Source organism: Microcaecilia unicolor, chromosome 1 (genome assembly GCF_901765095.1).
Source record: "Microcaecilia unicolor chromosome 1, aMicUni1.1, whole genome shotgun sequence".
In the NCBI taxonomy this organism is placed as follows: Eukaryota; Metazoa; Chordata; class Amphibia; order Gymnophiona; family Siphonopidae; genus Microcaecilia; species Microcaecilia unicolor.
In genome coordinates, this window is record NC_044031.1 from 416217893 (window position 1) to 416234440 (window position 16548).

The 16548-nt window shown below is 43.8% G+C and overlaps 1 protein-coding gene across 7 annotated transcripts in view; it reads left to right on the forward strand.

The window, feature by feature from the left end:
- Positions 1-16548, forward strand: part of LOC115475709 (beta-Ala-His dipeptidase-like) — a 190747-nt gene that overhangs the window by 81040 nt on the left and 93159 nt on the right. For 6 of the 7 annotated variants that reach the window (XM_030211654.1, XM_030211663.1, XM_030211638.1 and 3 more), the window contains exon 3: positions 15425-15568. In XM_030211654.1, the coding sequence (XP_030067514.1) occupies positions 15425-15568 (144 nt within the window). Of the gene's footprint in view, positions 1-12242; positions 12409-15424; positions 15569-16548 lie in introns of those variants that run through there. The other variant, XM_030211647.1, reaches the window with a different exon arrangement.

Consider the following 16548-nt stretch of genomic DNA (forward strand, 5'->3'; position numbering starts at 1 on the left):
CTTGATTTTAAAGATAAATTACATTTTACTAACAATAGTTCTGCAATTTCATTTTTCAATTCTATCAATACTCTGGGATGTATACAATCCGGTCCTGGCGATTTGCTACTCTTCAGTTTGTCAAATTGCCACATTACATCTTCCAGATTTGATTCAGTTTTTCTGACTCGTTAGCGCTGAATACCATTTCTGGCACCGGTATCTCTCCCACATCTTCCTCAATGAAGACCAAAGCAAAGAATTAATTTAATCTCTCCGCTATGGCCTTGTCTTCCCTGATTGCCCCTTTTACCCCTCGGTCATCTAGCAGTCCAACCAATTCTTTTGCCAGCTTCTTGCTTTTAATATACCTAAAAAAGTTTTTACTATGCATTTTTGCCTCCAACGCAATCTTCTTTTCAAAGTCTCCTTTTACCTTCCTTATCAGCGCTTTGCATTTGATTTGCCATTCTTTATGTAGTTTCCTATTATTTTCAGTCGGACCTTTCTTCCATGTTCTGAAATTTCTTTTAGCTCTAATAGCTTCCTCCACCTCACTTTTTAACCATGCTGGCTGTCTTTTGGTCTTCCTTCCTCCTTTTTTAATAGATGGAGTATATTTGGCCTAGGCTTCCAGGATGGTAGTTTTGAACAGCATCCACGCTTGATGTAAATTTTTGACCTTCGCAGCTGCTCCTCTAAGCTTTTTTTTTTTTCACTGTTCTCATTTTATCATAGTCTCCTTTTTGAAAGTTAAATGCTAACATATTGGATTTCCTGTGTGTACTTACTCCAGAGCTTATATCAAATCTGATCATGTTATGATCACTGTTATCAAGAGGCCCCAGCACCATTACCTCCTGCACCAGATCATTCGCTCCACTAAGGACTAGGTCTAGAATTGTTCCTCCCCTTGTTGGCTCCTGAACCAGCTGCTCCATAAAGCAGCCCTTGATTCCGTCAAGGAATTTCACCTCGCTAGCATGCACTGATGTTACATTTATCCAGTCAATATCGAGGTAATTGAAATCACCCATTATTATCGTGTTCCCCAATTTGTTAGCCTCCCTAATTCCTGATAACATTTATATATCTGCCTCTTCATCCTGGCCAGGTGGATGGTAGTACACTCCTATCACTATCCTTTTCCTCTTTACACATGGAATTTCAATCCATAGGGTTTCCGAGATGTGTTTCGTGTCCTGTGGAATTTTTAGTCTATTCAATTCAAGGCCCTCCTTAACATACAATGCCATCGCTCCACCAATTCGATCAACCCTATCACTGCAATATAATTTGTATCCTGGTATGACAGTGTCCCACTGGTTATCCTCCTTCAACCAGGTCTCAGAAATGCCTATTATATGTATTTTTTCATTTAGTACAATATATTCAACTCTTCCATTTTATTTCTTAGGCTTCTGGTGTTCGCATATAGACATTTAAGACTATGTTTGTTGTTCCTATTTACATCTTGCTCAGCAGTTGCCAGTGATAATGTACAATCTTGAAAATCTGTCTGGTTGGTGACTCCCATTATGGAACTATGCATCACGTCACTATAGTTTGGGTTTCTCTTTCCCACATGCATCACTTTGCACTTGTTCAAATTAAACATCATCTGCTATTTGGATGCCCAGTCTTCCTGTCTCATAAGGTCTTCTTGCAATTTTTCACAATCCTCTTGCAATTTAATGACTTTGAATAACTTTGTGTCATCAGCAAATGTAATTACCTCACTAGTTATTCCCATATCTAGGTCATTTATAAATATGTTACAAAACAGCGGTCCCAACACAGACCCCTGTGGAACTCCACTATCAACTCTTCTCCATTGAGAATACTGACTATTTAACCCTACTCTCTATTTTCTAACTTTTAGCCAGTTTTTAATCCACAATAAAACACTATCTTCTGTCCTATGACTTTCCAATTTCCTCTGGAGTCTTTCATAAGGTACTTTGTCCAGATACACAATATCGACTGACTCACCTTTATCCACATTAAGCTGAAGGGCCAGTTGCTGGAGCAGCTGCAGAGTGGGTGACTCACCTAAGCTCACGGCCTTTGCAATCTGTCATGAGCTATGGGGGGTGAGCCCTTGGGCTGCAGCCAAGTTTACGCTGCCTAACTAACCTGGAGGCTAAGTAGGCTCAGACTGACAGCAGGCAAGTCACACCCAGGCTAGAAACAGGACTGGCCAAATCTTGAGATACATTATAGTAACATAGTAGATGATGGCAGAAAAAGACCTGCACGGTCCATCCAGTCTGCCCAACAAGATAAACTCATATGTGTATACCTTACCTTGATTTGTACCTGTCTTTTTCAGGGCACAGGCCGTATAAGTCTGCCCAGCACTATCCCCTCCTCCCAACCACCAGCCCTGCCTCCCACCATCAGCTCTGGCACAGACCATATAAGTCTGCCCAGCACTATTCCCCGCCTGCCCACCACCAGTCCCACCTCCCACCACTGGCTCTGGCACAGACCTTATAAGTCTGCCCACCACTATCCTCGCCTCCCAACCACCAACCCCTCTTCCCCCCACCGACTCCGCCACCCAATTTCGGCTAAGCTTCTGAGGATCCATTCCTTCTGCACAGGATTCCTTTATGTTTATTCCATGCATTTTTCAATTCCGTTACTGTTTTCATCTCCACCACCTCCCGTGGGAGGGCATTCCAAGTATCCACCACTCTCTCTGTGAAAAAATACTTCCTGACATCTTTTTTGAGTCTGCCCCCCTTCAATCTCATTTCATGTCCTCTCGTTCTACTGCCTTCCCATCTCTGGAAAAGATTTGTTTGCAGATTAATACCTTTCAAATATTTGAACGTCTGTATCATATCACCCCTGTTCCTCCTTTCCTCCAGGGTATACATGTTCAGGTCAGCAAGTCTTTCCTCATACGTCTTGGAACGCAAATCCCATACCAATCTCGTAGCTTTTCTTTGCACCGCTTCAATTTTTTTTACATCCTTAGCAAGGTACGGCCTCCAAAACTGAACACAATACTCCAGTTGGGGCCTCACCAATGACTTGCACAGGGGCATCAACACTTCCTTTCTTCTGCTGGTCACACCTCTCTCTATACAGCCTAGCAACCTTCTCGCTACAGCCACTGCCTTGTCACACTGTTTCGTCGCCTTCAGATCCTCAGATACTATCACCCCAAGATCCCTCTCCCCCTCAGTACATATCAGACTCTCACCGCCTAACACATAAGTCTCTCGTGGGTTTCTACTCCCTAAGTGCATCACTTTGCATTTCTTCGCATTGAATTTTAATTTTCAAACCTTAGACCATTCTTCTAGCTTCTGCAGATCCCTTTTCATGTTTTCTACTCCCTCCCGGGTGTCCACTCTGTTACAAATCTTAGTATCATCCGGTGAGTAGGAAATACTGGAACAGAGGCCAATAGCAGGTCAGCTGGTTCAGATACCAACAATGGTACTGAAGAAGCTCAAGAAAGTCCAGAAGCCTGGAGTACAGGGCAGACTGCCAACAAGGCACAGTCAGGCAAGCAGGAGTCAGGGCAGACAGTGATCCAGGAGACAAGCCAGGGTTTGAGCCGAGAAGACTGTTCAAGGAAGGGAGCAGGAACAGGGATGCTGGCTGGAGACAGACTGGAACAGGAGTAAGCAGGATGGAAAGGCGGACTAGAAGAGGAGTAGGTAGGCTGGAGAGGCAGACTGGAACAGGAGCAGGCAGGCTGGAGAGGCAGATTGGAACAGGAGCAGGCAGGCTGGAAAGGGCCAAGACAGGAGCTGAAGACAAAGAGTAAGGCTGGAGCTGAAGACGAGGATCAAGGCTGGAGCTGAAGATGGAGATAGCAACTCACTCCAGGTGGATGCCAGGAGATTTGTTACAAAGGCAAAGTAGGAGAGTCCTGAGATCCCTTATAAAGGCCTTGGCTCGTGATGTCATCATTGGATGTCCCATAGCAGATTCCTTGAAGTGAAGACCCCTAGCGAACATGTGTGCATAGGTGGGCCAGCGTTGGGTGGAGGTAGCAGTGCTGGCAGCTTGCCATGCACGGGAAGCAGTCCAGAGTCCCAGGAAGAATCGCAGAGCCTGACCCCAATGTCCACTGATGGCGGGAAATGAGTCAGGATACTAAAAGTTAGTTGAACAGTAATCTAATTACAGTACATTTGCAGAGAGACAAAATAATAGGAAACAGATAATGGCTCAGAAAATTTTCTTTTTTTTTTTTTTTATATATGATTTTCTTTCCACTTTTGCCCTCATGGTTCCACCCACAAAGCTCTTCAGAAAAGAGTAAGACCCTAAGCCATTGACTTCTGCACCAGCAAACACAAAAGGAAATGCAACTGAGAAAAAGACAGGTTCTGGTGCTCCTAAACAGCAAAATAAGAAGGAGCAGCATTCACTGCAAGTCTCACCTTTTATACCCTCCCAATGTCACTGCTGACTCCGCCCCTGTAACACCCTCAACATAGCTGGCTTAGAATTTGGTGTTATCCGCAATATTCAGTGGCACTTAACCAGTTACGTGCTGCTGAATATTAGCGGCTAGCTCTTACCAAGCGATTTAATTGGCCAGCAGCCAGCTAAATTGCTTTGAATATCTGGCCCGTAATGTTCAATGGGGCCCATGTCATCAGCTGAGATGGTTATTTAAGCAAGTTTATGTTAGTGACACTCAATGTGAAACTGTAGGAATTATGTAAGACTTTTCTAGGCCCTCTGGATAGTTCTTCAGATACATAGAATGCAACAAAATAAAATTGAGCTATATCTTTAGTGTCATATCTTAAAATTCTAATGTTTGTCAAACATATGTATTTGAATATGATTTTAATTAATTTCTAAAAATGCTTGCTGAGCATATGGGCATAATTGTATACTAGGATCCCTATATGAGAAGTCCAAAAAAGGTGCCTATTTTAAGCCTATTTTATAAAAACAACTATGGTGCCTCTGTGCCTTTATAAAACTGGCTGCCATAACCAACCCCAACAGCATCCAAATGCTAATTTTATACTTGCTCTAAAAAAGGTGTACTTGTAAAAGTGTGCAAATGCTGTGTGTGTACATGCATATTTTGTAAAATAAATGTGTGCACGTACGCATTACAACTTTGTCACCTCTCTGCCCAAACTAAACCCCCAGGAATGCCTATGTGCAGTCCATGTGCCTACCTTTATGCATGTATGCAGCTGCACAATTTTATAAAAGCTTTATATGTGGAAAATGTTTTGTAAAATTACTCCCTGAAAGCCAAATATCACTAAGCTAGCTTTGTTACTAATAAATAGACATATCCTTATCATCCTGCTAGACCAGGGAGTAAAGAGAAATATGGATTATTTCTCTTTACTACCAGATTGAAGCAGAGACTTGAAGCATTCAGATGGCATTACTGATACAAGGAATAATGTAGCTTAGAATATTCTAGAACTTCACTGCCTCTAGCAGATGATACAGCAGAATCTCTTTTCTTCTTTTTATCCACATTTGGGTCAGATTTCCTGAGCTTCAGCCCTTGGCTCTGTAGTTGTAGACTCACTGGAGGGGTTCCTTTCCAGAGCTGAAGTAAAGGAAGATTTGTATTTCATTCTTGGCAGCCTGGAGCCTCAGCTTATGGGCCTTCGCTCTGTGTGCTGAGATGTGTCAGGGCCTGTAAGACCAAGCAGCAGGGGTAAGTCCCTCTTTCCCCCTCCTCTACCTGGGGGTCTGGAAAAAGACATTTTTGCTGTGGGAGCTGTTGCTATTTCTCCCCTGACAGGGAATACAGTTAAAAAAAAAAAAAAAAAAAAAAAGCAAGTGAGGGCAGAACAAGCCGGCTGAGGCTCAGTGATTTTGCCAGTATTGCACAGGAAACTGCTTTATGAATGAGATCCTTACTGTTCAAGAAGCCTTTTGTAATTGGACCAGGGCAGCTGACACTGGCTCTTCGGGGGTGGGGGAAGACCACACATCTGTCACTGCACCAAAGAGGTACAGCTAGGACTTTGTTTGTTGCCAGTCTGTCAGTACTGTGGGGCCTGTAATTGCTGGCACACAAGCACAGTGGCCAGTTCCTTTTGTCCCATTTACAATGAGGTATTGTTCCACTGTACAGGGAGGGAGTACTCAGGAGCCATGGCACACTCTTGAGGAGGCTTTTGTTCTGGCCATGGTTGAGGTGTTTGTTGTGGGAACAATGGCCATTTGTCCCCAGACTGTAGTTTGGACATGTGGTCTGAGAAGGTAGGCTTCCCCTGTTTGGGGGGGATCAACTAGGGGAGCCTCTCCATCTGCTGAACTTGGGGTCACAGGGGACCTTGGAGCACCCAGTGGATCTGTATGAGTCCCAGTTTTACTGATTATTTTAGGCAAGCAATCTGAGGGCTCCAGTGGCTTGGCCAGTGGGGAGCGGTCCAAGGGGTTGATCCCAGAGGGACTCAGGGACCTCTAGCTCCCAGACGAGGTAGTCAGTCCCCTTGTTCTGTTCTAGGCAAAGAACAGTGTAGCTTCAACAGCCAGCTAAACCATCCCCAAGTAGAATTTTACCAGTAGACTCTCAATTCTTAAGCAAATCTTCTTTATTGTAGTAATCATAGCAAACAAAGAAAATCAACTTACAGTTTAGATGCTTGGAAGAGAATTGTTGCCTTCTGCAAATAGAGTCTGTATCTAGCCACCCCGGAGACAAGGAGCTGGCCAGAACCGCAGCCCAGCTGAGAGGAAAAGCTGTAACACTGAAAGGGGAATAAGGGGGAGTAACTCGGGGTGAATGACTTTGGGAGATGGTGAAAAATCTTGATGAAATTACAGTAAATTAAAAGAGGGAACAGCTGCTGATCACCAAGGCATGCTAGGAAGACTAGGACTCTCTCACACAGCCCCCAGGAGAAGAGAGGGAGGGCTGGCCCTAGCTCAGACCTGAGAGCCAATAGGGAAAGTTCACAAGGAGTCAATCACAGAATACTGCAAGCTATAGGGATAGCCGTCCTAAAACACAGACAATGCAATTGAACACATATCATACTCATACTAAATAGGAACAGAACACCCCTGAGAGGGCAGATGTAACTAGTCTCTCCAGTGTTTCCCTATACTCCTTGTTGGAGGATGTTCGGAGGCAGATTTGATTTCCCAGGAGGAATTCTTATCCATGGACCACCCTCTAGAGGTCTCTCCTGAGAAGGACTCAGTGTTCCTGGTGGTAAGCTTGTTTAGCTAGGAACAGTTGTCCTTTCTAATAGATTAGGTGTTGGAGGACCTTGCAATACTCTCTGTGGTAATGTAGTTCACATTGGAGGGAGGGGGTCCTTGTAGGATTATCACTGCACCTCTGTATTATGGAGTACAGAAGTTGTTGCCCAAGCTCTATATTATAGTCATATAGGCAGGGTCTAGATTTTACAGACCACTACTACTACTTATCATTTCTAAAGCGCTACTAGTCTCCCCTTTGTTTCAAGATGGCTGATGCTCCAAGGCACCAGGTTCATCTTGGAACACTAGCTAAGAATAGTGCATATGTGTTATATCCGTTGGCACAATAGTACTTATAAAATTGCAACATAACAATTATTAATTAATGACTAATCAATAACACAGTCAGGCTTAAAACAAACAGTAAATGCATAAATATAGGAGAGTGTAATACAGCAAAGTAAATGGAAATGCAGTAAGCACAAATGCAAGATGACATAACTTTCAAAAATGCAGTAATATGGTGTGAAATGTAAAAAATGAATGTCCATGGAAGTAAAATACCTTTGTTTCTTCTGCAAGTCCAGTACTTGCAGGACCAATGACTTGTAGTTCATGGATGGAAATGTCACTTTTGTGAGCACAGTTCACATAGTAATTGTAGAAAGTTTACAGAAAGCAATGAAACAAATAATGTCGGATGTAGTGAATGACACACAACATAAAATGTCCTTCTTAGGTGAATTGCATGGTGACTGCAGGCTATATATGATTGCAAGTTCTTATACAGTTCCTGGGTATACAGCATGTGAGTCCATGTATGTGTGTGTATGGTTAATGATACACTACATCAATAATGAAAATAATGAATTGCAATGAACAAAAACAATAACAGAAAGGTATAATACAACATCAATTTCATAAACAAATAATAGTTGTAATGATAACACAATAACAATACATGAGTAGTGCAAATAAGCTGTACTGTGACAGTAATACTCTAGTGGAGGGGAAAAAAACATTTGTAATATGAAAAACCCTGTTCAGTTTATTAGCACCAACAGGTATGATATTGAACAACATTTCAAAAAGGCAACCGCCAAGCAATAATGTTGAATAACAACAATAATGGAATAGCCAAGCATAGGGCATATGAGAATATGTAGCTTCTGACATGCCCCCAGGAACTTTGGTCGTCCCCACGACGGAAAGCAGTTGAGGGCGCCCAAAATCAGCTTTCGATTATGCCAATTTGGGCAACCCTTGGAGAAGGACACCCATCTCCCAATTTGTGTCAAAAGATGGGCGCCCTTCTCTTTCGAAAATGAGCCAACAGTGACTTGTGCAATCAGTTACAAATTTTTTTTATTTATTTATTTTATTTATCATTTTACTTAATTACATTCACATCCTATATAATAATTCTCACCTCCAACGTTCTAATGTGCCTGGTACCGTGGCTCCCTCGGAGGTGGTCTGCTAGGCAGTTTAGAATGCACTGACGTCAGTGATGTCACTGACAGCTGATTCCAAGGCAAGGGGAGGAGTAGGGAAACACGCGGAGCGTGTTTCCCTACTCCTCCCCCTGCCTGGGAAACAGCTGTCAGTGCCCCCCTCGGCGCAACACCCAAGCCCCTGCCCTGCAAAACCATGAGCCAGGCAGGGGGAGGAGTAGGGAAACACGCAGAGCGTGTTTCCCTACTCCTCCCCCTGCCTACCAATCAGCTCTCAGTGCCCCCCCCCTCGGCGCAACACCCAAGCCCCTACCCCCCCCGACGCATCACCCAAGACCCTCCCCACGGCGCATCACCAAAGCCCCTACCCCCCCTCTCGGGCACATCAACTGCCTCACCACCCGCAGCCGCCAATACTAATGCTGTCAGGCCACTGCTGCTTCTCCTGTGGAGCAGCAGCAGCCGGTAGAAAAAGAAAAAAGCCAAAAAAAGATTTTTAACCTGAAATGCGGCTCCTTAGACAGCCATCTGGCATTGACTGTCGTCACTGCAGCCACTCCTCCTCTCCCCTCCATGTCACTGCCCCTGCAGGAAGACTCCGGAGGAGTGCAGTGATGTCAGAGGGGAGTGGAGGAGTGGCTGCAGAGATGACAGCTAATGCCAGATGGCTGTCTACGGAGCCGTTTCAGGTTTAAAATCTTTTTTTGGCTTTTTTCTTTTTGTACCGGCCGCTGCTGCTCAACAGGAGACGCAGCAGCGGCCGGACAGCGTTAGTATTGGCGGCTGCAGGTGGCGAGGGGGTTGATGTGCCCGAGGGTGGGGTAGGGGCTTGGGTGATGCGCTGGGGGGGTAGGGGTTTGGGTGATGCGCTGGGGGGGTAGGGGTTTGGGTGATGCACCAAGGGGGGAAGGGAGGGTCGCTGGACATGGGTGACTGCAGGGGCAGAGGAGAATTGGTGGGGAGGGGGTCCTGAGACCAAATGGGTGACTGCAGGGGGGGCAGGGGAGACAGGAAGGACGCTGCAGGAGGGGATTACCTTGTTAGCGCCCGTTTCATTGCCTACTGAAACGGGCCTTTTATACTAGTTTATCACATAAATGTAAGGAAAAACAGAAATTAATATAAAGGAAAAAGAAAACATTTTCTCTTATCAATATATATTATATAATTGTCCACAATTGGGAGATCCAAGATCATGAAAACAATCTCAAAGAAAATAAGAAAAACTCAAAATAGTTAATCTTACAATTCACATTTTCTGAGGGAGGAAGATTAATCGGTAATTGCAGCCGGTACAGTGGTAACTAAAGGAAGTTGCTGCAGAGGGTTCTTCATCTGTTCTTTCAACTCCACAAACTCTTATAATTTCTTGGGTTCAACAAATAAGTAATAAGGAAATAAAACACTTACAAGGGAATCGCACTAGGAAGGTCGCACCTAGGGCAATGATTCCTGGCTTAAAAGCCAAGAATTCACACCTCCTAGTCTGCGATTCCCTTGATGTCAGGAAATATATTCACCTTTGAACCCAAAAAACTATCAGCCATGTGTCGGAAATACAGTTTCAAAACATTGTTCCTATCTAAATCAAAGGCGAAAGTCACTAATAATATAACTCTATCTGTAATTTCTGAATTTTCCAAAATGTCAGTTAAGTTCACATCTCTTTTCTCTGATAAAGAAAATTTTAAGGTAAATATAAATCACTTTAGACACCAGAGGGTGGCTATCAGAAGGTATTTGCAAAATATCAGAGAAATATTTCTTCAACAGTTCAGTAGCTGATATATAGGATGTTATAGGAAATTTATCATTCTCAAGTTATTTTTCCTTAATTGGTTCTCCAGAAATTCCAATTTTTACAAGAAACATGGCTGTCCTTCATTACGAAATTAACTGATTTTCGTAGAGAAACCATTTCCGTAGTCAAAGTCTCTATTTTTATATCTTGGACTTCCACTTTGTTAGATAAGTATTAATATAAATTCTTTAACTCACGTGTTTATTCCTGAAAAATTTTAAACATCTGAAGAAGAGAGTTATTCACACTCTGCAGCACTTCCCATAGTATGTCCATTGTGACATTATTGGCTTCACCAGATCCAATTTCTCCACAGAAACCGCTCCAGATATCTTTGGGGGGAAGAGCTCACTCTCCAATCCCCCAGTTGGTTTATTATCCGGAGTCGATGCTGCACCAGGACCTCCTCGGGTCACGTGAAAATCCTAACCCACTTCGGGCATTTCCACTGTCGACCTCCATAGTGAAGCGTTACTGTTTCCGGGTCTTGGACGGGTCGTGCCAGCAGGGGGACTCAAAGTCACTTCCTCTCCACTGAGATTCGGTGATAAAGCCTTGCTGTTCCTCGAAGCAGGAACCGATATCCCCGACGTTATGACCCCAAATCTCTCCAAAGTAGGCTGAGAAGTGGTGGGAACCCCAGCCGTGTTCGAGGAGGACAACACCACGGCTTTGCCTTTTCTCTTCCCCATTCTCTGGAGAGCGTGCCTACTTCTTCAGGTATTCTGGTGTAAAACAGGAACTCAACTAACATACGTCCTCCCTCAACGCCATCTTGGATCCTCCAGTTTGGGACACTCTTTGTCTGGTTTCTCCTCAGAGGCCTGTCTGATATGGGTAACCCTTCAGCATAGCCCTCTGAGTCATTGAAACACGGAAGCCCCTCCACCCCTACAAGGTTGTGTCCCTTCGGAGGGGATCAGTTACAAATTTTAAGCTATAAATCTTTACCAAACTGCACTACTGAGTCCCGACAAAGTAATGCTAGTAAAGCCCATTCACTTTGAATGGGCTTCATCGGCATTGCCACAGGAATCGCTAGCACGATTTCTTAAAAGAGGCCTTTAGGCTCGGATTTCTTCTGTGATTGCGCGTATCGTACATGGACCGCATTTTGAATGTTGGCCCATTCACGTGGACTATATTCAATGGACACAAAGTGGATGGACTCAGAATTTCTTTTAAGTTTTCGGCCTCTAGAAATAACCAATGTCCAGTCCAAATCTTTAAATAGTGGATGATTCAGTACAATTCGCCAATGATGTTGTAAAATTTGTGTTACCTGCCTACTACCTTGATTATAGGGGTAGCCATGGGAGCAACTTTTGCTCCTTCGGTGGCATGCTTATATATAGTGTAATTCAAACAATGCTGGTTACCTACAGCTCCATTCAGTGGCAAACTATTTAAACAGGTTTGTTATATTGATGATTTATTTATGTTATGGAAGGGAACTGTTTCCCAGTGACAATCATTTGTTCAGCATTTAAATGAATGTCCCTGGAGATGGACATTGTATGCATGAGCACAGTTGCACCTGCTGCCACTCTTTGTTGCCTATGTGGAAGGGTAAATAATATCCAGTTGGATTCTCTCAGCTGACAGATGCTGGACTCAGGAGAGTGAAAACTCAGTCCAATGACCTTCTGCTGGTAGTGAAGTACTGGGGAGTTCTAGAGTTTGATCTGATGGCATCTCACCAGAATTCCAATGCCCTCAGTTTTTAAGTCTGTGGTCTCTAGCAGGTCAAGTGAATTGTAGGATCACACGGCACCTATCTCTGGTATTCTAATTACACCAGATTGGCCTCCTTACCTTTGGAATGCAGATCTGATTTGGTTCCTAGTGGATCCCCTACTACTCTTGCAGAGAGCCATGGCTTCTTTTCCAAGGTCCAGTACTCATGGAAGTTCCAGATCCCTTCTGGCTTACAGGCTAGTTCTTGAAAGATGGCACCTGAGAAGCAAAGAATTCTCTCCATCAGTCATTGGCACACTGCTGAAGGTGCAAAAATCCTCTATATCTCTGGCCTACATTGGGGTCCAGGTAGTAGCACTCGTCTGCTTCAGAGGCAGCGTTGGTGGTGCCTTTATTATGGCTCAGCTGATTGTGATACATTTTTTGTAGCTGGTTAAGTTGATTCACCCCTCCCCTCCGAAGGGACACCACCTTGTAAGTGGTGGAGGGGCTTCCGTGTTTCAATGACTTAGAGGGCTATGCTGAAGGGTTACCCATATCAGACAGGCCTCTAAGGAGAAACCAGACAAAGAGTGTCCCAAACTGGAGGATCCAAGATGGCGTCGAGGGAGTACGTACGTTAGTTGAGTTCCTGTTTTACACCAGAATACCTGAAGAAGTAGGCGCGCTCCCCAGAGAATGGGGAAGAAAAAAGGCAAAGCCGTGGTGTTGTCCTATCGAACACGGCTGGGGTTCCCACCACTTCTCAGTCTACTTTGGAGAGATTCGGGGTCATAACGTCGGGGATATCGGTTCCTGCTTCGGGGAACAGCAAGGCTTTATCACCGAATCTCAGTGGAGAGGGAGTGACTTTGAGTCCCCCTGTTGGCATGACCTCTCAAAGACCCGGAAACAGTAACGCTTCGCTATGGAGGTCGACAGTGGAAACGCCCAAAGTGGGTTAGGATTCTCACACGATCCGAGGAGGTCCTGGCGCAGCATTGACTCCGGATAATAAACCAACTGGGGGATTGGAGAGTGAGCTCTTCCCCCCGAAGATATCTGGAGTGGTTTCTGTGGAGAAATTGGACCCGGTGAAGCCAAAAAATGTCAAATGGACGCACTATGGGAAGTGCTGCAGAGTGTGAATAATTCTCTTCTTCAGATGTCAAACATTTTTCAGGAGTAAATATGTGATTATATCAATACTTATCTAACAAAGTGGAAGTCCAAGATATAAAAATAGAGACTTTGATTACGGAAATGGTTTCTCTACGAAAATCAGTTAATCTGGTAATGAAGGACAGTCATGTTTCTTGTAAAAAAGTGGAACTTCTGGAGAACCAATTAAGGAAAAATAACTTGAGAATGATAAATCTTCCTAAAATACCCTATATAGAGAGTTATATTACTAGTGACTTTTGCCTATGATTTAGATAGGAACAATGTTTTGAAATTTGTATTTCCGATACATGGCTGATAGTTTTTTGGGTTAAAAGATAAATATATTTCCTGATTTATCAAGGGAATCACAGACTAGGAGGTGTGAATTCTTGGCTTTTAAGCCAAGAATCATTGCCCTAGGTGGGACCTTCCTAGAGCGATTCCCTTGTAAGTGTTTTATTTCCTTATTACTTATTTGTTGAACCCAAGAAATTACAAGAGTTTGTGGAGTTAAAAGAACAGATGAAGAACCCTCTGCAGCAACTTCCTTTAGTTACCACTGTACCGGCTGCAATTACCGATTAACCTTTCTCCCTCAGAAAATATGAATTTGTAAGATTAACCACTTGGTGTTTTTCTTATTTTCTTTGTGATTGTTTTCCTGATCTTGGATCCCCCAATTGTGGACAATTATATATATTGTTGAGAGAAAATTTTTTTTCTTTTTCCTTATATTAATGTCTGTTTTTCCTTACATTTACCTGATACATGTGAATGTAATTAAATAAAATGATAAATAAAAAAAATTAAAAAAAAAAGTTGATTCACCCCTCACTTTGGCTGTGGTGTCCCACTGGCATCTGTGTTTGATGCTGTTGGCCCTTACTAAATCCCCATTGGAACCCCTTTCAGCAAGCCTCCATGAAAGATCTCACTCTGAAATCAGTTTTTCTTGTGGTTGTCTGTTTGCCTAGAAGGAGCTGCAGGTGCATTCTTGAAGGGACTCTTATTTGTGCTTTTCTTCCAATGCAGGGAGTGTCACACTGATTTTTGATCTTGTGATTGATTTGGCAGTTGAAGCCCTATCTTTTGGAGCAAGATATGGCATTAGTGATGAGGATGCTGGTTCTGCCACGTTTCAACAACGGCAATGTAGATCTATAGCACTTATGGATAGGTCAAAATACAGCAGCAAAACTTGTTACATGAAAATTTGATTATGCAATTCTGGTTTCATCCAGCTTCACTGGCTTCCAGTTAGGTTTAGGGTATAAAAGACTGTTGTTTAAGGTATTGAGGGGGTTGGGACCTGACTGAGTTGCAACATCATTTGCCAGGAAGGGTATTAACATTTCTAGGGGGAGGCAGGGGCGTAGCCAGATGGTCAATTTTGGGTGGGCCTGAGCCCAAGGTAGGTGGGCATGGAATTCGGCCCTCCTCTGGTTTGCTCCTCTCTCCACCCCTCCCTGCTCACAAACCCCAAATATTAAATGTTTGAGCTGGTGGGGATCCCTAAACCCTGTCAGCTGAAGATTTCCTCCTCCTCTTCGAGCAGCCAGCACTCTTCCAAACAGCAGCCGGCAGCACTTGCCTCAAACTGATGCTGCTGCCGGCAGGCCATACATGCTCAGTGCTTTTGCATGTGCAAAAACTAAGCATGTGTAGAAGGGCTGGTCTCAGCATCAGCTCAAGACAAGAGCTGCTGGCTGCCCAAGGAAAGAAAATCTTCAGCTGGCAAGATTTGGAGATCCCCACCAGCCACAGCAACAGTGTCACAATTTTGGGTGGGCCTGAGTCCAAAGTGGGTGGGCCCTGGCCCACCCAGGCCCACCTGTGGCTACGCCACTGGGGGGAGGGGTTGCTGTCTATCAAATCAGAGGATTGTTAGCAAGATGGGCCATCAGAATAAAGTGTTTTCAGTCCATGGCTATAGATGTGGAATGTTCTCCCTGCTGAATTATGAGTAGCACAGGATTTGAAGGAGTTAAGGCAGTGAATGATTTAATCAGGAAGGCATATGAAGGAGTGCTATGATAGGCTTGCTTAGTACTGTATGGATTTTATTTGAATTTTAATGTATTATTTTTTTTTTTAGTTCTGTTGTACAAAGCATAGAGTGTCTCTTGAAAATGTAGTTTATAAATGTAAATAATTAATTGTGAATCTGTTTTCCTTGCAGACACTTAAAGAATGGCTGGCTGTACAAAGCGATTCCAGTGACCCTCAGCTAAGAGGTGAAGTAATCAGAATGATGGGCATAGCAGCTAAACGGATTCAAGATTTGGGAGCAACTGCTCAATTAGTAAATCCAAATATGACAGAGGTAACAATTTTTCAAATACATTTCATTTGTTTCAAGTTCACTGGGTATATACATAGAAATAATTCTGGGCCTGATAATTCAACTGACGGCAATCAATGTTTTGCTAACTGCAGCCGGGCTCCAGCATTGAATTTCCAGAAAGACGAAGCTGGCACTTAACCAGCTATGAAGGATCGCATTTTATGCTGACCTATTTGTGTGGTTACATTAGCTGGTTAAGTGCTGAAAATTGACACTTAACTGGCTAAGTGCCAACTACATCCCTGGAATGCCCCCCAAATAGCCGATTTTGGCTTGGGCGCTAACCAGGCATTTTCAGCTGCACTATCAAGTTAAGAGCTACTGAAAATGCCCAGTTAGCCCTGGACAGGCAATTTAAATGGCTAGGCCCACTTTTGCCAAAGATTTGTATGACCATTTTAAAGGGGTGGCGGAGTGATCTAGTGGTTAGAGCAGTAGCGTGAAAGCCATAGAAATCAAAGTGTGAATCTCAGAGATGCTGTATGTCATCTTGGCAAGTCATTTTGGGCTGGATTCAGTAAATGGCACTCAAAAATCAGCGCAAGTAAAAAATTGGTGCTCAGCGCTATTCTGTAAAGGTCACTCTGGGCTGAATGCCCTTTATAGAATAGCATGTAGCATTGATTATCTGCCCAAATATGAGCACCAGGACTACTGAAATCAGGTGTAATTTCTGGTGACCAATTTAGGTGCACATTCCCAGTATTCTGTAACACTGTGCGCAGATGTTTGGAATGCCTCTCACATAGCCACCCCACCTTTTGGGTTGTGCACATTGGGATTTGGGCACTCAGTGTTATAGAAGAGCATACAAATCCTAATTGGTGCCAATTAACATCAAGTGTTAGGCACGCCCAAGTCCCGCCTTCACTACACCTCCGACATGCCCCCTTGAACTTTGGCCGTCCTTGCGACGGAGTGCAGTCGGAGACGCCCTAAATCGGGTTTCGATTATACTG